The 25,267-nt window shown below is 40.2% G+C and overlaps 1 protein-coding gene across 6 annotated transcripts in view; it reads right to left on the bottom strand.

The window, feature by feature from the left end:
- Positions 1-24,524, bottom strand: part of LOC123511349 (thioredoxin domain-containing protein 16-like) — a 548,807-nt gene extending 524,283 nt beyond the window's left edge. For 4 of the 6 annotated variants that reach the window (XR_006676769.1, XR_006676768.1, XM_045267153.1 and 1 more), the window contains exons 1-5: positions 23,888-24,446; positions 23,084-23,169; positions 13,525-13,673; positions 13,011-13,132; positions 1,127-1,234 (exon numbers count right to left, since the gene is read on the bottom strand). Coding sequence is in view for 4 of the 6 variants with exons in the window: in XM_045267153.1 (XP_045123088.1) it covers positions 1,127-1,234; positions 13,011-13,132; positions 13,525-13,673; positions 23,084-23,169; positions 23,888-24,404 (982 nt within the window). In the remaining 2 variants the exon portion in view is untranslated. Of the gene's footprint in view, positions 1-1,126; positions 1,235-13,010; positions 13,133-13,524; positions 13,674-23,083; positions 23,170-23,887 lie in introns of all 6 variants that reach the window. The other 2 variants (XM_045267151.1, XM_045267154.1) reach the window with 2 other exon arrangements.
- Positions 24,525-25,267: the final 743 nt, after the last annotated feature.

Here is a 25,267-nt window from a genome sequence, read left to right as displayed (position 1 = left end):
GAGTTAGCCAAAATTAAGGAACAAATGTCTCAATACACATATGACACGATAAACATGCCCAATAAAAGGGCACTGTTTATCTATTCCTGCATGCTAGATATCCTTTTAACTTTTTTTTATTCATCTACAATGAATAGTGCAGACAATAAGCATAAACTCCCCTATCACTTGATTTTTGCATCAATTTATCAGTCTTTGGAGGTCTATAATTTAATTTCTTTCTTCTTTTAACTGATGGTAATTTAGTATGAAGGCGGCTAAGTTTTCTTTTTCTAGATGACACACAAAAGTAACATAATAGCTGCTTCTCCAGTCCAAACTTTTCTCTCTCTCTCTCTCTCTCTCTCTCTCTCTCTCTCTCTCTCTCTCTCTCTCTCTCTCTCTCTCTCTCTCTCTCAGTACTTGTTCATGCTGCATATTACTGCCTTAGGTTGACTATGAGGGTTGCCATATATGAGCTTGCAGCAGGACAACAGCCTATACTGAGACTGCATATGTGAGGTACATGTAGAGGTATCAGCACTCAGTAGGGTATTCAGATGCCATGGTTAAGATGGGGAAGACTTTTCTATTGAGAACACACATCAATGCTGATGTGGGACAAAAGTCAGAAGGATTTCAGAAACAGCTTGAGAAATATACCAGTTTATATAGAAAAAGAGGGAGAGAAAGGGCCGCCGTGGTACTGTGGAACCATGCACGCTTTGGGGTCCAAGGGGTCTCCAAGCGCACGGGTTCGAATCCTGTCCACGGCCCGAGTGTAGGTTGGGCTTCCTCACATGGGGCAAGGGTTTCCTAACGGGTGGGCTTTAAGATAGGAGGTACCACAAAAAGTATCCCCTTTAGCCCATAAATTCCCGTGAAAAGCCCACATGGTATGAAAAATAAAAAAAAGACAGAGGGTAAGGAGATGAGAGGGGTTAAGAGGGTAAGCTACATCTTTAATTCATCTATTCTTGGTAAGAAAAATGATTATAACTATACTTTTTAATTAATAATAAATTATTTCATTTCATCATGGAGTGTTGAATAAAGTGGTTTAATTTTTTTTTTTCACATTATTAACCCATAAACAGGAACGTGATTCCACCTGGAGTCATTAGTTAGTGGTTTTGAAAAAGCTCACCATTTTTCATGCACACCTGGCTCCTCTGTGGGTCTGAGTTCAGTGTCTCTTGGTCATCAGATCTAGAGGAGGACACACAGGCTCTTTGCTGGCAATATTCTTTCCTTCCTGTGATGCCAAGTGGACCCACAAGGTCCGTTTGTGAAATATTAACTCATGAACATACATAGGGGGAAAACGTTGTTTATAGACCTGTATATGTAATATACGGGGCCCTCGTACCTCCAGCTCATGCCAAATATATTTGCTGGGATTTCATAAAGAGTCTTGCTACAGTTATTCTCTTGTTCTACATGAGTGTCATAGTTATTACTATTTTTCTTTGGTTTCTTTCATAAGTAAATTTGACATGTTGCATTCCTGTGGATTGTCTGATGAGAGAACACAACAGCTGTTGGCTGTGGAAACTGTAGATCTCACTGATGAAATAACATTCACTGAAGTCTATAAGCCAGTCACAGCTGACTTTATTATTTAAAAAATCACATTTTCAGGAATCACCACTACCTTTTGTTCAGAGCACCACAACTGCGATAGAGAGAATACAATTTATAATTAATTTTCAGTTGGTGGTTCCAGCAATATGTTCAAGCAAAAGTTAAGATAAACCATGTTGTGGGTACGGATTTTTTGTTTATTTGTTTATTTACATGTTTATTTATCAAAATGAGAAACAAAAATGTTTTATTTTCATTTGGTCAGAGCACCACAGTTGGGATGTAAATTAGGAATTTCTTAAAAGAACAACCATTTTACTTAGAAAATGTTCAATTTTCTTACTTTTCTTTCCAAAGAATTTTTATCTATATGCTATATGGTAAAATAACTATTTTTTTCAATATATTTTTTAAATAGATTGTGAAAATTAAATATGAATGTAAATTTGTACATTTTTATTTTCATTGCCAGACAAGATTTTTTTTTCAAATCTGATCAAGTGTAACTCAATAAGGATGACCCATATACATATACAGACAACCCTCGCTTAATGAACAGCTTACGTTTCTAAAAAAAACGTTCGTTGCACAAATTTTCGTTAAACAAACCAATAATAACAAGTTTGACCCCTGACTTGAACTTCCATTGAGAGCAAACAAAGCAAGAGTGCATCATAGTACAGTAAAAGGTTCAATGAAAGTAAAAATTATGAAGTTAAACATTTAAGCAGTTTAATTTAAGACTAAGTCAAGATACGGTCTCACCAGCCTTTTTAATAGAGTCTGCTGACTTGAAAATAGTAGAGACAGTAGATGGTGTCAAGCCATGGTGGCGAGCATTGCTATTAGTTTTCTTGCCTCTCTTGTGTCTGTGAATAACATCCAGTTTCACTTCAAGGGTCATATGTAGCCTCTCCAGCACCGGCGGTGGGTTGCTGAAGTGAAATTATAGAAGTACATGAGACTTACCGTAGGTCAGTTGAAATGTGCTTCGGATTTCGCAAAGCAAGCCACCGCTGCTGGAGAGAGCTTTCACATGCCCGCCACTCCCACCCTTTGGAAAGAAGAATTTTGAATTTGGGGTTTACCTTTCTGACTGGGGCATTTTAGGAACCTTGTGGCATGTGGGTGGCTCTCAGTTCTTTAAAGTCTGCCGGTACCTTGATCTTTGTGCGCGCATCTCATGTGAAAGCTCTCTCCAGCAGCGGTGGCTTGCTTCAAAATCCAAAGCACATTTCAACTGACCTACGGTAAGTCTCATGTACTTCCATAATTTTGTGTTAGAGTATCATAAAGTTGACTCAAAAGATGTTTGAGTATTGAGTCTTCACTGTACTTTACTTGGTCTTTGCACTTCATTTTCACAAAGAGAGTGAAGATGGCTGTTACTTTCACAAAATCCATGACACTGACCTCATTTCTAGCTGCTGAATGGCTAATTAGCAAAGTAATTCTATTCACCATTTTCTTTGTGGCAACCATTTTTTGTGGTGACACATTCTTGTGGTGGCAACTGTCCACAAAATGAGGCTCAGGTGAATAAAATATGTAAAGGAATTGCAGTTCTGAACTTGAATTTTAGATTGTAGTACCATCAATGGTAAGTACTAGTATTAGTTAACTTATCACTACAAATATTATAAATGTAAATTAGATATCTAGAGTATACGATGTTAAAAAAACATCAGAATGACTTTTTGGTTCTGGGGGAAAAATGTAATGAAACAAAGGAAAACAATTATAAAATGTGCAAGGAATTGATATCTCACTAGTAGGAGATACTAAGAGAAATACAATGCTCAAAGAGAGAGAGAGAGAGAGAGAGAGAGAGAGAGAGAGAGAGACATTTTCTTTATTCATAGGTCTTCTTTTAGTGCACACCTTAGTTAATGTGTTTCTGGCTTTAGGTGCACCCTCAGTTTGTTTCCATCACTCGTACAATGTTCAAAATTTCCAACTTTATGCACACTTGGTGAAAGAAACTTTCATTTGACAGTTGCGTCCTCCCCGCTGAGTTGGAAGGACGTTATATCACTCTCCATGTTTACATGAGTGGCAGTCCCTACAAATGGAAATCAGAAGTGATTTGGAGTGATCACGCCTACTCAGTGGTTACTGACGGAGGTCTAGGCTCGTTTTGCCAGCCAGAAATAGGCCAGAAGAAGCCAGAAAATAAGCGTCTGTGTCTGGGTTTGGTGGTGCCCGCCGCCACAACAAAGCCTGTTGCGTTCCACGTGGGCCCAGCAAAAAGGACTATGCCCGTCAAGGGCGCTGTTGAGGTGGAGGTAGGCGTAGCAGCCCTAGAGAACATGGAGATTGTCGAGGAGCCTCGTCCTGCACAATCTGGCAAGGAAAAACATCAGGAAAATGCTGCTGCTGACCAGATTTCCCATTGAGATGTAACTGCCCTGGCCACCTCGGACCATAAACAAAGGCGTCGTTTCTTGTCCTTCCCTTCAGGCTATGGGAAGACAGCCAGTGAGCTGTTCAGCTGGTTTGCAGCTCTGCTAAAACAACATTCAGACCAGCAGCCACTCTACAAGGAGGGAAGAAACCAACCCTATATCACAGTCAGCACTGACTCTTCCTTCTATGCCACCCTGGTAAGTGAGGGCTTCCTGGGCCTAGTTATGGAGTGCCCTGGTGAGGAGGGCACTCATCCTGTTATTATCCATGGTGTAGCGACCCATATCAATGTCAACCTGATAGAGGTACCAGCTGGATTTCATGGGTTGAAGAGGAGAATGGTGAGGCAAATGCCCAGGCCCCAACTGTTGGGAGTGGTGACAGGGAAGGTGCCCAGTGAGGTGCATCTCCTGGGCCTTGGACGACGGCGTGTGGAGCGTTACACGCCAGAACCAGACATGTCGCCACTGCAGTCGCTGGGGACACAAGGAGTGGCATTGCCAGTCTGCCCCTCGCTGTAGATACTGTGCTGGCCCCCATAAATCAGCACAGTGCCTGGATAAGATCAAGGAGGGCACCAAAATCCCTTCTCGGTGCTGTAATTGTGGGGGCGACCACAACGCCCACTCCACCCTCTACACTGTCAGGCCTCGGCCCCAAAAGGAACCTGCCACAGATGAGGTGAGTCGGCCCAGGCTTGTGTTCCACCAGGCACCACCTCCCCCAGACCAACGCCTGGGTGACGAAGCCCTCCTTCTCAGCTGCTGCCCCTCACCTGACCCAGCCTTCCTACCCCACCACTGACAATTCAACCACACCTGCCATGTTCCCACCTTTGCCACAGCGCACTGCTAGAGTATCCCCTGTGCCTCCAAAATCAGTGTCCCAGCCAGGCGTCACTCAGGAACTGCCTGCCACTGATGCTACCCAGCAGCTAATGGCAGTGGTGAGCGAGCTAGCTGCCAAAGTGGACAACCTGACTGCAACGGTCTCTGGACTTATTAACAAGTTTGTCGCCTTCAAGAACCAGCAGCACACAGTATGCAGTGGGACCTCCACTGTGGCCCCAACCCCATCCCCATCTAGCAGTGCTCAGTGGGGCCAAGGAGAGAGTGACCCACCCAAGAAAAAGGACAATGCTGGAGGGCAATGTGCAACTGCCGCTGCACCCTCACCGAGGATGGATAACCCCACCAAGCCAGTCAAGAGAGCCACACGACAAGCCCGGAGGCCCTCAGGAATGGCCCCTGCTTCCCCTGCCTCAGAGAGCAAGTCACCTGAGGCAGACTGTGATGAGGATGCTACAGGTGAATGGACATTGGTCAGCCGCAAGATGAAGCACTGCTCCAGCCCAATTGCAGCCCGGAATGCCAGCCCCGTGCCAGACCAGGGGCATCTGATGACTGCCAGCCCCAAGCCAGACCAGGGATATCTGATGGCAGCCATACAAATGCTGACGCAGCAGATGTCTTGCCCGGCATGGGAAGTGGACGGCCTAAAGACACAGATGCAACACCACTGCGATGAACAGTAAGACTTTCCGCACCCCAACATGGAATGTCAATGGTCTACATGCCCGCTTCATTGACCTACACTCTTATGTCTTCCTCGATAAGCCTGACATTATTGCCTTACAGGAGGTAGGGCCACGGGTGCCGGAGCTGAGGGGTTATGCCTTCCACACCCTCAGTTGTGGTGATGGCAGTAGTCGGGGGATGGCCACTTACATTAAACATGGGATTCCAGTTAACTTCATGGAAATGGGGGTCACTGAGGGTATTGAATTTATTACTGTTTGCTTGCACACTGGGGGTGAAATTATCTACTTAGTAAACATGTACATTCATGCTGGTGCCTTAAATACGTATTGCAAACTTTCCTGAATATGTTCTTGAGAACCAGTGTTATCATGGGTGACCTTAATGTGAGGCATAAGGAATTAGGAAGCCACCTCACCACCAAAGTCAATGGTGTGCGCTGGAAGGCTTTCCTTGACACCACAGATACAGCTGTACTTACTGGGGACCACACACCCACACATGTTCAAAGAGGCAGACTTGATTATGAAGCCCTCATCAATATGGACTTACACTACCGACCCGGTGATTCTGAACTGCCAACAGACGCTTGCTGACTACCAGAGACTTTGGCAGCTCAACCCAGCAGACACAGAGTCACAGGATGCCATGGTTACCGTGGCTCGACACCTCACAGATCTGCGGCAACAGGAAAGGAAGAAGTACTGGGTCTCCTTCCTGGACAAGGTGCGCAGGAACCAGTCCCTCTGGGATGTGTGGCACCATGTCAACAGCATCCGGGACAAGTCCAGACAACAGGTGTGTGACCCTGATCCTGCAGGCAGGGCACAAGAACTCGTCTTGCAGTGGAAGGAAGTCTCATCCTTCTCTGGCCTTCCTGTGGGACACCAGGAGGCGCTTGATCAGCAAAGACCACGAAGGATGGAGTTGCTTCACCACAGTGCTTCTCTGCTGGATGACACCTGTATGCCTATCACGCATGACGAACTTCTCTCGAGAGCCAAGTTGGGCAAGTCAACAGCTCCTGGCAAGGATGGCATCACCTATGATATCTTCAATTTATTTAACATGTCTTTCACTGCAGGCAAGCTTCCCGACTCTTGGAAAACAGCCATCATCATCCCAATCCCCAAAGGTGATGGCACCTTTTGCCCTATTTCCCTCACTAGCTGTCTGTGTAAGATGATGGAACGGGTAATACTGAACAGGCTTATATACAAGGTGGGCCATGTACTTTCTGGCAATGTACATGGCTTCCTAAAAGGTCACTCTACAAGTCACTGTTTTGTTGAGTGTCTTATATATAAGGATGCTACCTGCAGAGCTTTCGTTGATCTCAAGGGTGCCTTCGACAGGGCCAACAAAGATGTTATTATGGAGGAACTCATTCTCAAAGTTGTCAAAGGTAGACTATTAGGATGGATCAGGGACTATTTGTACAATAGAACAGCCCAGGTTTGGTTTCAAGTTGCAGTATCCTCTGAGGAAGTCTTTGAGCTTGGAACACCACAGGGTGGAGTCCTTAGACCAATGGTTTTTAATGTTTTAATGGACAAAATTGCGCGCTGTTCCTTTCCGCAGGGTACCCAGGTCCTCATCTATGCTGATGACATACTCCTCCAATGCCCCACACCCAGGATTCTCCAGTTAGCTTTGTCACAACTAGCAGCCTTGTGTGTCCAAATGGGACTAGTGATTAATGAATGTAAAAAAAATTTCAAGGTAAAGGGAAGATCTCTCGGCTGCCCACTGTAAACAACGTTCCCATCCCTAGAGTTCATATACACAAGTACCTGGGTGTTCAGATGAGCTTCAGGAAGTCTCTTCAAGCCGTCCACTATGTTCGAGACCTCTGTCTGCCACGGCTAGCACCACTTTGGCTGCTAGCCAACAGGGGCCTAGGGACTGGCATTCCAGTCCTAAGAATGTTCTATATATCTGTCATACGGTCCCTTATTGATTATGCCGCCCCTGTTTTAATACAGTTTAGTGCCACTCAACTCCATCCCCTGGAGCTTATTCAGAATGAAGCCATGCGGATAATCTTGGGATGCCCCACGACTGCACGGAATGAAGTCCTCAGAGCTGAACTGCACCTGCCGAGTATTATGTGTAGGATACAGGAAATTACTTGTCACAAAATTAGTCGGATGCTATGCACGGGCTTTGACTCTCTAAAGGGATCACTGACCCCCCTGTATCATGATCCTCGCACTCCTACAACACCATATCTCAGGAAGATCTTGGAAGTACTGACAAGTGTAGGTGTAGCCGAGGCCTGTATTAACGTTGTTATGTCACCGCTACAACCCACCAGGAACCCTCACCGTGTCAGTGTTGATATTCAATCTCTGCATCAGCCCAAGAGGGACTGGCTCCCTCATGTGCTACAAGACATGTTCATGAATAAATTGTCCAAGTACCCATACATTCAGGCTATTCATGTTTATTGTGATGGGTCAGTCAATGGCAGCAGGTCTGGATGTGGGCTGTTCATCCGTGATTACATCTCTGCCAGTCTCTACACTGACACTGAGGTTTCCAGGCGGCTCCCTGCACCCATGTCTTCCACTAGAACAGAACTGTATGCTATACTGGAGGCGCTCCACATTGTGGTGCCTCTCCATAAGAATGTATATTTCTTTATTGACAGTCAGGCTGCATTGTATGCCCTTCAATCCACCTCCCCAATGGACTGTGATCTAGTTAATAAGTGTCTTGATCTCATCCACGCCCTAGAGGGTGCTGGTGCCACGGTCCATTTCAACTGGATACCCTCTCATGTGGGTATCCCGTTAAATGAAAAAGCATACCACCTTGCTCAGTGTGCCCTACAAGATGACACAGTGAACCCTGGCACTCTGGGTTATGTTAAGAGGAGCATTAAGGACTTTGTGCATAGTAGCATTAGTGATCAGTTGGAGCTTTGTTGCCATAGGGACAGTAGCACTAGTCTTCACTATGCATGTGTCTCCCAAAGCTGTGCTTACACCTATGGAAGACACACTGCATCACATGACAGGGTGGCAATGAGGCTCAGATTAGGCTACAAATACTTTTGGGAAGTCAATGTTTCTCCTGGTGTGTGCTGTGTGCTGCACCATTGGGACACACTCTGCCTCACTATATCATGGAATGTCCTCTCATTGCTAAATTTAGGCCACAAGGTCAACATGATTTGTACAGCCTCATTGACCATCTCCTAGACTCAGCCACTCTCAGGGATATACTCGGGAATATCCTCAGTTTGCTCCAACACTGTAGGATGTGTATGCAATAAGGTGTGCAATATCTGTACTTATTTATAGAAATACTTGTATTCTTGTTATGTATACTGTTTAGTGTTATATTTTTGATAATTTAACCTTAAGTCTTTGCCCAGAGGGTGGGTGGCAAGGTCCATCCTCCTCCTTTGTTGTAATTATTAATTCAACAATAAATGTATCAATCAATCAATCAACTTTCATTTGAGAATGAAATATATTTGCTATAAAATAATTTTTTTCTGCCAAAAAACAATAAAATAAATCAAAATAATTTTTTGAAATATTTTAACAAAAATAATAAATAAATGTCAAAATATGAGGCCACGCGTACTGTAGTATACCCATCCACCATTTTTAAAAAGTCTCAGAAATTGAGTTAAAAGTTTTTTTTCTTTAAAGATTGATATCATGAAGAGTATTACACCTAGGGTAATGGGGTTTGCATCATCTTAAAGCCTATCATCTCTACTTTGCTCCTTCAACTTTTTGTTAAGATACATTCCCCCTCCCCCCAATCATTAACCAAAAAAGACGAGGAATTGGCAAAAAAGTTTTCATTTTATGCAAGAACCATTACACCTGTTCTTTTATGTTGTACAATGATGGTGAGTGTCAATAGAGTGTTTGATAATGATTTTGTTATGATCACTGAAAACACTGATATGTTAAGAGCAACACGTGCTGCATGGCAAGCTTGTAAGCAAAAACTCAAGCTCGGGATGAGAGCAGGAGTAATACTATAGCTTGCACTAGAGGCTGGGGATGAGACTATTCACACCGCTTATGTTGCATGGGTACACTTTAGCATGCACGAAAAGCAGGCTGCTTTGTCTATTGTCACGGGAATGGCGCTTGTGTATACTTTACCTCGCGCACTGCATAAAAATACGTGTGCCGAGTGCTAAGGACGTAAACCCAAGAAATTTCTATTGGGTTTTTCGCATATATTATCTTGTATTTCTTCACATCCACCACGTCCACATGAAAGTATATGGTCTGATTGACCGTGTGATAGCATTATCTCAAATTTGAGCAGGATGGCGCTTGGGTATACTATAGCACGCGGGGCCTCATATATGAATTAAAACATAACATAACAAAGAACCAACAAGACAATTCTCCACCATGTTTATATTTTGGTCCAGCCATGTTACTCCATCTTGCCTGTGTTATGGTTTCATGTTTCACATTTGCTAAGCATTATGATATTTTTCACCTTCATAGGTTGGTGGCCCATATGTAATACTCATGATCTTTCTAGGTTTGTGAATATGGCTCCTTTCAAAAATACAAAAGATAAGGGTGTTACAAGCATAACTTATCAAGAAACAAAACATATTTTTGCTTCAAGAGAAACTAGACATCATAGCCAAGGTTGAGGCAGGTGAGAGGTTATGTCAAGTTGGCAGATTTTACTCTATCAATGAGTCCACAGTGATTATCATGGTGAAATGTAAAGATGCCATGAAGAACACAGTACAGGAATGAACAAAATGGGGACCCTTATGGAAGAGTCTCATGGGTCAGTTGTAGTGGGTCCCAGTTCCAATCTTATTTATAATATAAGGCTCTATTATTTGGTTAGTGAGTTTTCTATATATGCGCACATTTTCTCAGTCCCTTTCCCGTGCATTAAAGGAGGACCCCTGTATCTAATCTTTACTTCAATGTAGCACTGATTACTTCTTGTCTTTCAGAACAAAAACAATCACAGCCAAACAAACGATAACCACATAAAAGACAGCAGGATTGTCAGTTTACTACTGCCAGATAGGCATGATCACGACCAAACTTCCATTGTATAGCTTTTATGTAATAGGCAAAAAGGGAATTAAGTAACTAACATAATTTGCCTGTGTAGCACAAAAATTCAACCACAGATCTTGTGAGTCTAGTAAACAACACTTACAATACTGTATTGCCAAACAGAAATAAAAGATACAAATGAGAGAACACAAACTAAACTAAGTTATCTATGTATATCATAAAACTAAATACAGGCAACTGCCAATTAACGAACATTCACACAGCGAAATTTCGCTACAACGAACGTTTCCTTTTACTACCATCTGCTCGTATAACGAACACCAAACTTGCTTTAATGAAATTTTACCCAGGTAAGTTTTTCCAAGTTTGAAAGCCTCGCCGTATCACACAAACCGACAGGCTTTTGAATACACCAGCACCTCTCATGGACAAAATGCACACCACTTACTCCCCTACCCTTCCCAGCTTTTAGTTAAAAACAATAACAGCATCCAGCAGCAGCTCATCTTCCCTCGCTCAACATACCACCAAAACGCCCTGCAACCAGCCCTGCAATGTCACCTAGTGTTGCTAAGAAGACCAGGAAGTCTCTTACTCTCAAAGTGAAGCTGGATATTATTCACAGAAATGAGAGGCGAGAAAACTAATAGCATTGCTCACCACCATGGCCTGACTCCATCTTTTGTCTCTACTATTTTCAAGTCAGCATACTCTATTAAGAAGGCTGGTGAGATTGCATCTTCCTTGCAAGCTAAAAGAACCACCCAAACTTGTGACTCTGCAATGGATAAAATGGAAAGCCTTGTGGAAATATGGTACATAAGTTTTGTATACGGTACAATGATGCGACCTTTGTTTACATTCCACAGGTTGCCGGCTAGTGTCTTTCCAGCTCCACTCGTACATTAGTGTATATTATAATGACTTAGTCTTAAATCAAACTGTTTAAATGTTTAACTACATAATTTTTACTTTCATTAAACCTTTTACTGTACAGTAATACTCCGCTTAACGAACAGGATAAGGGGTGTCAAAGCTGTTCATAAAGCGAAAATTCATTAAGCGGACATAATTTTCCCATAGGAAACAATGGAAATAGGGGGGGATGTGTTCTGGGCTGGTCCCTAACATACCACATGGGTTAAAAAAAAATATTATATATACGTTTGGCAGTATATTGGGCCACTGGTGTACCACTACTTTTATGATGTCATATGAGTCATTGGAAGTTAGAGGGGCTACGTACAAATTCTCTCACATTCTCGCATTTATGTTCACAAAACAACATTTCTATTAGCTTTTACAAACCTTTAAGAAAGGATCGTTTTGTAATGCATAAAGTGAAATCTTACATGGAATACCAAAAAATAAAGCACAGATGAGATCAGCCACAGACGAAGCGGGAGACTTGTGGGGACTTGGCCGCTTCTTCTTCTTCTTGTGACCCTTTTAGCCTGCGTGTTGTCTTTCCCCATGATATTTGTTTCCACTCCTCTATTGCCTGCTATAATGGATATCACATCTTAGCATTCATATATGCTCATGCCACAAGGATAATATTGACTCTATGGCACTGAGTGATAGTGAATTATTAATGAAATACCGCGGTATTTCATTACTAATTCACTATCACTCAGTGCCACGGAGTCAAGGTTATCCTTGTGGCATGAGCGTATATGAATACTAAGATATGATATCCATTATAGCAGGCAATAGAGGAGTGGAAACAAATATCGTGGGGAAAGACAGCACGTAGGCTAAAAGGGTCACTAGAAGAGGAAGAAGCGGCGGTGGCCATGTCTCCGCTCATCTGTGGCTCATCTCATCTCTGCTTTATTTTTTGATATTCCATATAAGATTTCACTTTATGCATTACAAAACAATCCTTTCTTGCGGCAAGGTTTGTAAAAAGCTAATAAAAATGTTTTGTGAACATAAATGCATATATAAAACAGTAACACCACCTCCAGAGGTGGTGTTCCCAGCAACCTCAGAACAACCTGATAGCAACCTCGTCACCGTCCCTCCAAGCTTTCATGGATGCCATTTCGCGGCAGGAGGTTGCTCTGACGTTAAAGAATCTTGCATCCAGCTCCAGGAGTGCTAGAGACAGAGGCGGGGAGCCAGCCAATCACAGTGAAGCTGCCGCGTTCGGTCCCTCACCTGGCAAATTCAAACCCAGAAAATTCGCTAAAACGGATGTGGTTGTACGTTATGCGGACTTTTTGGTCTAACTTTATATAGTACGTTAAAACGGAAATTCGTTAGACGAACGTTCGTTAAGCGGAATATTACTGTACTATGATGCACTCTCACTTTATGTACTCTCAATGAAAGTTCAAGTCAGGAGTCAAACTTGTTATAATTGGTTCGCTTAATGAAAATTCACTCAACAAACGGTTTTATAGGAACATAACCTGTTCGTTGAGCAGGGGTTGTCTGTACATAAATGCATGCACATTAAACTTACCCAGAGTTCCAAGGGTACGCAAGTAAGCAAAGATGAGGTCACAATGACCTCGACACCGCTTTTCAAGATTACGTCTTTCTCCAGCTGTCTGCAAGATGGGGACCGTGTTGATCAGTGCCAGGCTGGAGATAATGATAAGCAGAAAGGCAAATAAAGATGCTGAGGTAAATCTTATATCTAATATGATAATGCAATGTCATCTTTATAATTTGCTAATTCATACATTAATTATTTATTTGTGTAAGTTCTGTGTGCTTCACTGTTGAAAACTCAATACCCAAAGTGGTACAATGTTGCATTCTGAGATACAAGAACAAACAAATAGTAAGTTGATAATGTGGATACAGAGTACATTTCATATTATCTCTTCATATCAAAATAATATAACAGAAATCAGAAAGACATGAATGTCACATTACTTAATAACAAATTTCAAGATCTACACATGATTTTTTTATATAAGGTGTTTTTTAAGACTGTCTACAAAAAATAAACAATTAGTCAACCAACTCACTGAAGAGCAGAAGCCACAATAGCATTGCTGTTGAAGAGTGTGTCCAAAGGAAAGGCAATCTTTTCTTGTCCTCCTCGGAAACCATAAGCAAAGCGATTGATCTTGTCTGAGGCACAGTATGATGCTACTTGATACTCTCCACACTCCACCTTATCCAAACAAATACACAAACACATGTAAAAAATGCATATGCTTTATAGCAGATGTAAGATAGCTTGACAATCTTATTTGTAATAAATATATTAGTACATACTAATATATATTATATAGTAACCTCCCTGAGTCTCATGATTCTTGAGTCTCACACTGAGTATTAAATTCTTATCATGCTGATTCTTATGTAGCCTATTATCTTCTTGAGTTTCACACTTCACATATCTCTATCATAGGCATCATGTGAACTACAACATGTCATACAAACTTCCATGCGAGAGAGAGAGAGAGAGAGAGAGAGAGAGAGAGAGAGAGAGAGAGAGAGAGAGAGAGAGAGAGAGAGAGAGAGAGAGAGAGAGAGAGAGAGAGAGAGAGAGAGAGAGAGAGAGAGAGAGAGAGAGAGAGAGAGAGAGAGAGAGAGAGAGTCAAAGTCAGCCACTTGCTGTCACAGCCAAAATTCGTTTCTCAAACTGGTAGAAAGTGTATCATTCACCAAAACAAATGCTGCTATAGAAAACCTGCATGTGTGTGTATGTATTTACCTATTTGTGTATTACAGGGCACGAGCTAAGATCTCTGTGTCCCATCTCCTTGTCCACTCCTGTCATATCTCTCTTTCATCTGATTGACACACACTTCGTCAACGACATCACTGCTCAGTTTATTCCACTTATCAATACTACGATGCTGGAAACTGTACTTTCTCACGTCATTTAGACAGATGTCCTTTAACAGTTTTTTTCCATGTTCTTGGAGGTAATTACTTACGGTCACCTTTATCAATTCTCTGTCCAGTATGTCAATCTTGTTCACCAATTTATACATAGTTATCATGTCTCCTCTTGTTCTTCTCTCTTCTAGTGTGGTCAGCCCCAGCTTCCTCAGTCTTTCCTCATTGTCTAACTCCCTGAGTCCTGGTACCATCCTTGTTGCCAGCCTCTGTACCCTTTCCACCTTCTTCACATTTTTCTTCATATGCGTTGACCAGACGCAAGCTGCATATTTTAACTGGGGTCTTATTAAGGTGCATAATATCTTCTTCATCATTCCTTCATCTAGGTAGTGAAATGCAAGGCCAATATTTTGGAGCATGTTATATGTTTTCCCAAATATCTTGTTAATGTGTTTCTCCAGTGATAGAGTGTTTTGCCCGGTTAATCGTAAGTCTTTCTCCTCATTGGTTTCTTTAATTTTCTCATCACCAAGCCTGTAATCCCTGTTTGGTCTGTATCTACTTCTTCCCATTTTCATAACATGGGTCTTGTCTATATTAAATTCCATCTGCCACTCCTTACTCCACTCATATATTTCATCAAGATCTTCCTGTAACTTGTTACAATCTTCCACATTCTTTACTCTCCCCATAATTTTAGTATCGTCTGCAAACATGTTCATGTAACTATCAATTCCTACTGGCATATCATTAACATAAATCAAAAACATGATGGGACCCAGCACTGACCCTTGTGGAACTCCACCAGTTACCTTCTTCCATTCGGAATTCCTTCCTCTCACCACTGTTCTCATTTCTCTTCCCATTAAGTAATTTTCCATCCATTTTGCTAGTTTATCATTTACTCCTCCAATCATCTTTAGTTTCCACATCAGTCTATTGTGTGGTACTTTATCAAAGGCCTTTCTCAAGTCCAGGTAGATAACATCCACCCATCCCTCTCTATGTTGTAGTATGTCAGTCACTCTTGAATAAAAACATAATAAATTGGATATGCATGATCTTCCTTTTCTGAAACCAAACTGCCTTTCACTCAGAATGTTTTCACTTTCTAGATACTCACTCCACTTAGCTTTAATTACTTCTTCACATACCTTGCACAATATACTAGTCAACGATACTGGTCTATAATTTAGCGGTTCCATTCTACTACCATTCTTATATATAGACACAATGTCATCTCTTTTCCACTCTTTCGGGACTAATCCTGTTTGTATGGAGGTTTCCACAATACCAAATACAGTGTTCAACAATTGATCCTTATATTCATTTAGCAACCTCCCAGATATGCCATCAGACCCCATTGATTTATCAATATCCAGATTGCTTATAATTTTCTTTACAACTTCCTTAGTAACCATGATGTCGTGCATTTGCTTTATTTCCGTAGGCCTTCCTCCCATAAAATACTCCTCCTTTGTAAACACTTTACAAAAGTTGTCGTTCAAAATTTCAGCAATATCTCCAGCATCTTCATATACTTCTTCCCCGTTTTTTACCTTTTCTATTGTCTCCCTTTTATTTAGTTTTCCATTTATGAATTTGTGAAACATTTTTGGGTCACTATCACAGTTTTCCACCACCCTCTGTTCATATTCCTTCTGTGCTATTCTCCTTACTTCAACATATCTATTTCTTGCTGTTTTGTAGACTTCTCTTGATAATACATCACTGTTTTTCTTAAGTTTCTTTAATGCCTTTTCTTTGTTCATTTTTGCTTCTTCACAATTTCTATTAAACCACTGTTTATTATTTAAAGTCCTCTTTCTGTGATATGGCACAAACTTTTTCACAACAGAGTTATACAAATCCATGAATTTATCGTATTTCAATTGCATATCCCTTTCCTGGTATACCACGGACCAGTCAATTTCATTAAAGAAACTCCCTTATATGGTTATAATTTGCCCTAGTATAATATAATTTTTAATTTGTGTGTGTGTGTGTGTGTGTGTATTTACCTAATTGTATTTACCTAATTGTAACATACGGGAAAAGAGCTACGTTCGTGTTGTCAAGTCTCCATATCTATTAATGTCCAGCTTTTTCTTAAAATCATGAATATTCCTTGCGTTGACCACTTCCACGTCTAAACTATTCCATGCTTCCACCCTTCTATGAGGGAAGCTATATTTTTTCACATCTCTCCTATAAGTGGCCATTTTAGTTTTTCCCATGCCCTCTCGACATTCTTTCATTCCACATACACAGATCTTCCCTATCCATTTTTCCATGCCAATCATCACTCTGTATATTGCTATCAGGTCTCCCTTTCTCTTCTGTTTTCCAGGGTCGGAAGTTGCATTCTTTTCAGTCTGTCTTCATAAGTCAAATCTCTTAAGTCAGGCACCATTTTGTTGCAGCCCTCTGTACTTTCTCTAGTTTCCTTATGTGTTTCTTTAAGTTCGGAGCCCACTGTATTGTTGCATATTCAAGCCTCGGTCTTATCATTGCAGTAATTATTTTCTTCATCATTTCTTCATCTAAATATACGAACGCCACTCTTATGTTCCTCAATAAGTTCAATACTTCTCCAATTATTTTGTTTATATGTCTCTCTGGCGATAGGTCATTGGTAATTGTCACCCCAAGGTCTTTTTCTTCATGACTGGTTTTATGTCTTCATTTCCTATCTTGTACATACTCCTGATTCTTCTTTCACTCTTGCCAAACTCTATTTTCTTGCATTTTGTCGTGTTGAACTCCATTTGCCATGTACAGCTCCATTTCCATATTCTGTCCAAGTCTTCCTGGAGTAGTTCGCAATCTTTGTCACATCTCACTTTTCTTAACAATTTTGCATCGTCTGCAAATAGGCTCACATAACTGGACACCCCATCCACCATGTCATTTATGTAGACCGCGAACATTACTGGTGCCAACACTGATCCCTGTGGAACTCCACTCTCCACCAAGCCCCATTCTGATGGTCTGTCCTTAATTATTGTTCTCATTTCTCTTCCTACCAAAAGTCTTCCATCCATTTTAGTAAACTGCCATGCACTCCTCCTACCATTTCAAGTTTCCAGATCAGTCTCCGGTGTGGTACCTTATCAAAGGCCTTTTTTAAATCCAGATATATTCCATCAGCCCAACCATCTCTTTCCTGTATTACATCTATCACCCTCGAATAGTAACATATCAGGTTTGTCGTGCATGAACGCCCTTTTCTAAAACCAAATTGACACTCACAAAGTATGTCATTTTTCTCCAAGAAGTCTGTCCATCTATTCTTCACCACCCTCTCACACATCTTAGCTACCACACTTGTAAGTGACACTGGTCTATAGTTCAATGGGTCTCTCTTGTTACCTGATTTATAGATTGGGACAATGTTAGCTCTTTTCCAGTCTTGGGGCACTACACCTTCCCTTAATGAGGCATCAATTACTTCACAAACTTTTTCTGCCAGTTGCTCCTGCATTCTCTTAAAATCCATCCTGATACCCCATCAGGTCCCACAGCTTTTCTCACTTCTAAACTCCCCATCATATTCTTGATCTCCTCCACAGTTACTTGAAACTCCTTCATAATCCCTTTCTGTTCCATTACCAGTGGTTTGTCAAAAGCAGTCTCCTTTGTGAATACCTTCCGAAAGCATCCATTCATAGCCTCTGCCATTTCCTGGGATCTTCACTGCATACTCCATTTACTTCTAAACTTTCAATACTTTCTCTATTTTTGATGTTGTTGTTCACATGTCTGTAAAAAGCCTTGGTTGGTCTTTACATTTATCAATTATATCCTTTTCTTGTTTCTTTCTTTCTTCTCTTCTAATCAACACATATTCATTTCTTGCTCTTTTGTAACTTTCCCACTGCTTAATCCGTCTTTTCCTTCTCCACCTCTTCCATGCATCCTCTTTTCTTGTTCTAGCCTTTTCACATCTATCGTTAAACCAGTCCTGCTTTCCAACTTCTCTATGTTGTCTTATTGGTACAAATTTTTCTCACCTTCTTTGTATATTTTATAAATTCCTTCCACTTTTCATTTGCTCCTTAGCACTCTTGAATTTCATCCAATTTGTCTCTTGAAAGAATTTCTTTAGGTTTCCAAAATCTGTCTTGGCATAATTCCATCTTCCCACTTTATATTCTTCATTTCTTCTAGATTTCTCTTCATCTATCACCTTGAACTCCAAAACTGCATGATCACTCTTTGCTAAAGGGCACTCCACCCTCATCTCCTCAATGACCATTGGCTCTGTACTAAAGACCAAGTCCAGTCTTGACGATGCTCCCTCTCCTCCAAACCTAGTATCTTCTTTGACCCACTGAGTTAACACATTTTCCATTGCCAGTGTCAATAGTGTATTTCCCATGTTGTCTCTGATCCTTCCATTGACCAGTCCTCCCAACACACCTCTTTACAATTAAAATCTCCCATCATTATAGTTCGTTCACAGCCACCCAACATTTCTTCCAGACATGTTCCTGTATCTCTTATCATTTCTTCATATTCCTGTACTGACCATGCATTTGTCTTAGGTGGTACGTACACCACTATGTAGTGCCTCTTTTTCCTTCATTAGTTTCTGCTCTGATCTTTAGCACTTCTGCCTTTCCCATACCTTCTTTCACTTGATCCACCTTTATATCTTTTTAACCAGCAACATCACTCCTCCTCCCATCTTACCTACTCTATTTCTTTTCCAAACATTATATTTCCTTCTCCAACCATCATCAGGTCTTCTCCTCTCTCAGTTTTGTTTCAGTAAGACCCACAATATCTGGGTTCTTGTCCTCAAGTAATCGTTGAGTTCTAAAATCCCGATATCACTCCATTTATGTTGGAATACATTACATTCCACTCATACGTAAGTTTCTTTAGTCCTTTCTTACTGTACTTTTCTGGGTTATGAACCACTTCCTCAGTCTCATATCCAAGATTCTCCAGAAAACTCTTTCTTCTCCTCTTCTGTCCTCTCTTCATTTTTTTCAAAGCCTCCTTTCTCAACTCATTTAACATTTCTCTTTCCTTTTCACCGAGATCTCTTCTCAACCAAATCTTCCTTGTTGTTTCCTGCTGGGCTAACCTCCATGACTTCTCCACCAATTCATCTACATCCTTTTGTGACTTAAGTTTGATTCTTATTGGCCTCATACCTTCTCCTGTGAACTTTCCAATTCTATGGAAGTCCTCTATTTCTTGTACTAGGTCTTTTCCCTCCTCCTGCACCACATTAATGATATTATTTATCACCTTTTTTATGTTTTTCTCTCTCCATTTTACTCGGTGTCTTATCCTCCTCCACACCAAATATCACCACACATCTCTTTTTGTCTACAGTTTCCCTCACCAATGTCTCATTTGACTTAATAACCTTCACAACTTTCTCAGTAATCTTCTCTTCTATGATCTGTTGATCTATAATTTCAGCAAGGCCCAAAGTTTTCTCCCCAGACTCTTTGATTTCCTTTTCCAGACTTGCAACTTTGTAATTTACCTCCTTTCTTTCCACTTCCTGAATTTTTTTCCATTCAGCCTGCTTCTCCATCACTTTTCCTAAAGATTCTCCACATTTGTCGCAATTCACTTTAATTAACTTAACTTCCTCTTTCAGTACTGCATTTTCTGTCTTCATTTCAGCGCACTCTTTCAGCACATTGTTATGACTCTTTTCCAGTTCGCCATACTTTCAAAATAGTTTTTCAATTTTTCCTTCTAATTCCAGAATTTTTTTGACATAGACGCTCTTTTCCATTGTACCTCGGAAGCCTGTGAAGTCTAATTTCTCTTCCGAATATGCGGCCGCCATGTTGTGCAGTTGTAAACAACTCCCAGCTGATGGTTCCAACGCAGGTTACAGTTAAAATTCACCTTCCCTGGACATTACTTGCTTCTCAACAGTTAACATATGGAGACGAGACAAACATTACATGCTCCTTACCCACCTTAGTTACTCTTAGGCAACAACAACTAGTAGTAAAGATGATTTCTCCAGCTCAGCGACCTCTTCTGTGTACCGTGTGTGTGTGTGTGTGTGTATTTACCTTGTTGTATTTACCTAGTTGTAGTTTTACAGGGCCTGGGCTTTATGCTCATGTGGCCCCGTCTCCATATCTACACTTATCCAATCTTTATTTAAAACTATATACACACTCGTTGCAGACACTACTTCTTCATTCAAACTGTTCCACGTCTCAATACATCTTTGCGGGAAACTATACTTTTTAATATCTCTTAGACATCTTCCCTTCCTCAGCTTCTTACTATGCGATCTTGTGCTTCGACTGGCATATTCTTTTCTCAGGATCAGATACTCATTGTCCACTTGGTTCATTCGGTTGATCAATTTATAAACTTGTATGAGAGTCCCTCTCTCCCTTCTCTGTTCCAATGTTGGAAGATCCATAGCCTTTAGTCTCTCCTCATATGTCATCCCTTCAAGTTCTGGGACCATTCTTGTAGCCATTTTCTGTAGTCTCTCCAGCTTCTTTATGTGTTTCTTTTTGTGAGGGGTCCACACTACTCCTGCATATTCCAATCTGGTTCTTATTATAGTACTTATCAGTTTCTTCATCATTTCTTTGTCCATGTAGTGAAATGCTATTCCAATATTCCTTAGCAAATTCTATGTCTCTCTGAAAATTCTATCAATATGGTTTGCCAATTGATTATCTTCTACCATCGTCACTCCCAAATCTTTTTCCTTTTTTACTTTCTTACCTAGTTTACCTAGTTTGAGCAGGGTTCATAGTGTCCTGTCTCGATGTCTCCATTTATCAATTTTTCTTTAAAGTTATGCACATTATGTGCTGTAACAATTTCATCACTCAATGCATTCCAATTTTACTTCATCAAATCACCCTCTGCTGAGGTAAGCATTTCCATGAGATCAGCTGTTCCATACCACACCATCAGTTGCTGGTTCATGCCCATCCTGGTCAGATGTTCATGCTACTACAGTGGTCGGGGAACAGGGGTAAATGGGGTAATTTTGGAATTTTTTGGGGTAATGGACATGCTACGAATAAGGGTGTGCTAAGTGAGGGAAACTAATATGAAAGTTGGAGAAAAGAATGCATCGAGGATCCCATGATCTTTAAAACTACGGAAACGGAGAAATATCAGTATTGAAACTGTTTTATCAGTATTGAATCAGTATTGAAACTGTTTTTTACCCTCAGTGAGACAACTTTTGTGTTGTTGTCTCGGTGATGGCATTTGCTCCTTGACTTATCAGTCTTTATTTAGCCCTTCATCATCTACCTGGTGGATTTTTGACCTGGTGCATTAAGGGAGGAACAACCACGATCATAGGTAAGGGAAGCCTGGATAAGGGGAAGAAGAGCAGGAGTGAAAGATGGTGGTTGTGGTGGTGGCAGCTTGGATAGTGTTGAGATGACATCATGGAGTGGCTGGCTGGACAATTATGCTTTATTTTAACTAGCAGTTCACGTTGGTGGAGGAAGTCTGTTGACTGACAGTGATTATGGTTGATAATAAATGTGGTAAATAAGTTCATATCTTGAGTTGAGAACTCATGGTATTGATGTGTTCAATAAGGTTGATGCATGCTTAAAAAAATCAAGTGTTGATTTGAAGTGGGAAGATTGTATTGCAGTATCAGTTGATGGAGCTCCTGCCATGCTTGGTCATGTCAGTGGTTTTGTGGCTTTGGCCAAAGAACAGAATCCAAATATTCTAGCCATCCATTGTATGATACATCACCAGGCATTAGTTATGAAGAATTTGGAACCAGAAGTGGAAGCTAAGTTAAATGATGTAGTTAACATTGTCACTGTTGTAAAAGGGCATGCACTAAATACGAGGATGTTTCGTGATTTATGTGAGGATGGAGAGGCTGAATATTCAGCCCTTCTTTTCCATACAGAAGTGAGATGGCTTTCATGTGGAAATAGAGTGTGGGCTCTTAAGACAGAACTCGAAATATTTCTGACTGATCAAAAACACACTTGCAGAGAAGTTCAGAAAAACAACATGGCTAGCTCTTCTTGCAAACTTAGCTGACATTTTTGGGCATGTAAATGAACTGAACAAGGAATTGTAAGGAAAGAAAATCAATCTCATGTTAGCAACAGAAAAAATTTCAGAATTTGTATCAAAGCTTCAGTATTGGAACCAGAAAGTAAATGCCAATAAGACTGCAACCTTTCCAAACCTGGGAGAGTTTTTGGAAGACTGTCAAGACTGCAGTCTTAGTGACATAAAACTCCACATTTGGAAGCAACTAAAATGCTACTACCTTTTGCAACAACCTACCTTTGCAAACAAGGTTTTTCTACCCTTGTAAATCTAAAAACAAAATACAGAAACCAGTTGGATCCTGAGGAGAGCAATAAAATAATGATACATGTAATTAGGGTAGGTAGAAGTACTAATTGTGAGCTCAGTTAGTGAGCATCAGGGAGAGGATTAACCTACAGGAAGTCTCAACTTCACATATTTGATACAGGACAATTTTTTGAGCCAAACTTTGGGAAAAAGGTCTGTCCTACGTATATGCTGTCAAATATGGTATGTAAAACAATACTTATGTTCTATCATTCTATGAAGTAAACAGGAAAAACACACAAAAAATGCAATCTGATAAAAATCCTATCTCCAATAAATCACAATAATGAGTAATAATAACATATCAAATTACAATAAACATTACAAAAACCTCAGTAACATCATGTGCTACAAAAAGAATAAATAGGTACTCACAGTGGCCAGCAAAACATTGTATTGTAGCAATTCTTGCGCTGATTTGTTGTACTCCCGTAAGAACCTTATAAGGGCTGCTAATCCACCTGTCAAATATAAATCTATTCAGTAAGGTTTCATCAAATTAAGAGTAAAATATAGTAACATAAATTATTTACTCCAAAATATGGACGCAATGGTGCATAACTGTCCAAAATGTAATCTTAAATGTAATTCACAAAGAAAACTAATTTCATTTATTGAAAGGAAGAGAAATAATGCAATGAAAATTACTCTATAATACCAGTCAGAACCAAAGGTAAAGGGAATTCCATACTAAATATATAACTGTCTTTCATGTTGAAATTGCAAAAAGGCTAATGTTGTCATGATATCATTTTAATTTCATTTACAGGAAACCTTATTATCAAGCCATTTGTTTGGCTACATGCTTTCATATATTTTATTCATTTTTCTTCACCTTTCTAGTTAAAGATATAAAATAAAATGAATAGATAATCTGACAATACAAAAATAAAATTCTCATTGGGTATTGATTATGTTATCAGAATTGAATTAAAAAGAAAAATATTCAAATTTTCTTGCAATAGCATTAACTGCTTAATCAATACAAAACATAAAACTGCTATAAATGTGAAAAGATTGTATTGAATCCCTTTTGTCAGGGATTTAGATAGTGACCTAACAACTCAAGAAGTTCAAAATAATTAACTTCATCAAAAATAGATATGACGAGATAGCATGTTAAGTGAATTACATGATAATACTAAGTGACAAATGAAGTAAACAATGCCTTTATCTTACTGTTTCTGTAAAAGTAGACAATGACCACTGGGGCTCTGCTGGTGAAAGCTTCAAAGTCCCCATCCTCATGTAAGGTCCAGACAACATCCCTATTCTCCTTTCCCTGTCTAGATGTTAATTGATCCCATTCTTCATTTGATTTTGCACTATTATATTGTGACATTTTTCTTTTAGGTGAAGGAGATGCATTCCTGTACTGGTTGCCTTCAGTAGACTGGTGCTCTTGAAGGTTACGATTGACAAGAATTCTTTCACTAGAGATCCTTGTTTGTGAGGATTGGAGTTGGAGGTCATGTTTTTCTACTTCTGTCAGAGTCAGGTTGAGAATAACTTGATCTTGAGTTGGTCCTTTGTCCTGTATTTTGTTATGCTGAGAATTTTTACTGTATTCTTTTCCACCAGCTTTCTTGCTGTCTCTTTCTACTGAGGAAGATAAGCTATCCTTGTTGCCAAAGGTTCTTTGGCTATGAATTGTAAGTATCAGAAGTTGTAAGCTTAATATTCCAAACAACTTCATTTTACCTGTAAAGAAATTGAATATGAGAATAATTTTAAGATGCGTTGTGATACACAATAGGGATGATTTCCAAATACCAAGGAAATGAGTCATTCAAATTAATGAAACATAACCTTCTGAAGAGAGAGAGAGAGAGAGAGAGAGAGAGAGAGAGAGAGAGAGAGAGAGAGAGAGAGAGAGAGAGAGAGATATGAAAATTTGTTGTTTTTGTATTTGTGTGTGTGTGTGTGTGTATTTACCTAGTTGTAGTTTTACAGGGCCTGGGCTTTATGCTCGTGTGGTCCCGTCTCCATATCTACACTTATCCAATTTTTCTTTGAAACTATGTACACTCTTTGCTGACACCACTTCCTCACTCAAACTGTTCCAAGTCTCAACACATCTTTGCGGGAAACTAAATCTTTTAACATCTCTCAGACATCGTCCCTTCCTTAGTTTCTTACTATGCGATCTTGTGCTTCTAAAGTCATATTCTTCTCTCAGGATCAGTTTCTCATTATCCACTTCATCCATTCCGTTAATCAATTTATAAACTTGTACCAGATCCCCTCTCTCTCTTCTCTGCTCCAAGGTTGGTAGATCCATAGCCTTTAATCTCTCCTCATATGTCATCCTTTTAAATTCTGGAACCATTCTTGTAGCCATTTTTGTAGTCTCTAATTTTCTTATGTGTTTCTTTTTATGGGGAGTCCACACAACTCCTGCATATTCCAATCTAGGTCTTATTTTAGTACTTATCAATTTCTTCATCATTTCCTTGTCCATATAGTGAAATGCTACTCCAATATTCCTTAGCAAATTATACGTCTCTGAAAATTCTATCAATATGGCTTACCGGTTGATTATTTTCTTCCATTGTCACT

This window comes from Portunus trituberculatus, chromosome 31 (assembly GCF_017591435.1).
Source record: "Portunus trituberculatus isolate SZX2019 chromosome 31, ASM1759143v1, whole genome shotgun sequence".
Classification (NCBI taxonomy): domain Eukaryota; kingdom Metazoa; phylum Arthropoda; class Malacostraca; order Decapoda; family Portunidae; genus Portunus; species Portunus trituberculatus.
Note: the sequence above shows the minus strand (reverse complement) of the source record. Positions and strands in the feature narration are given on the sequence as shown.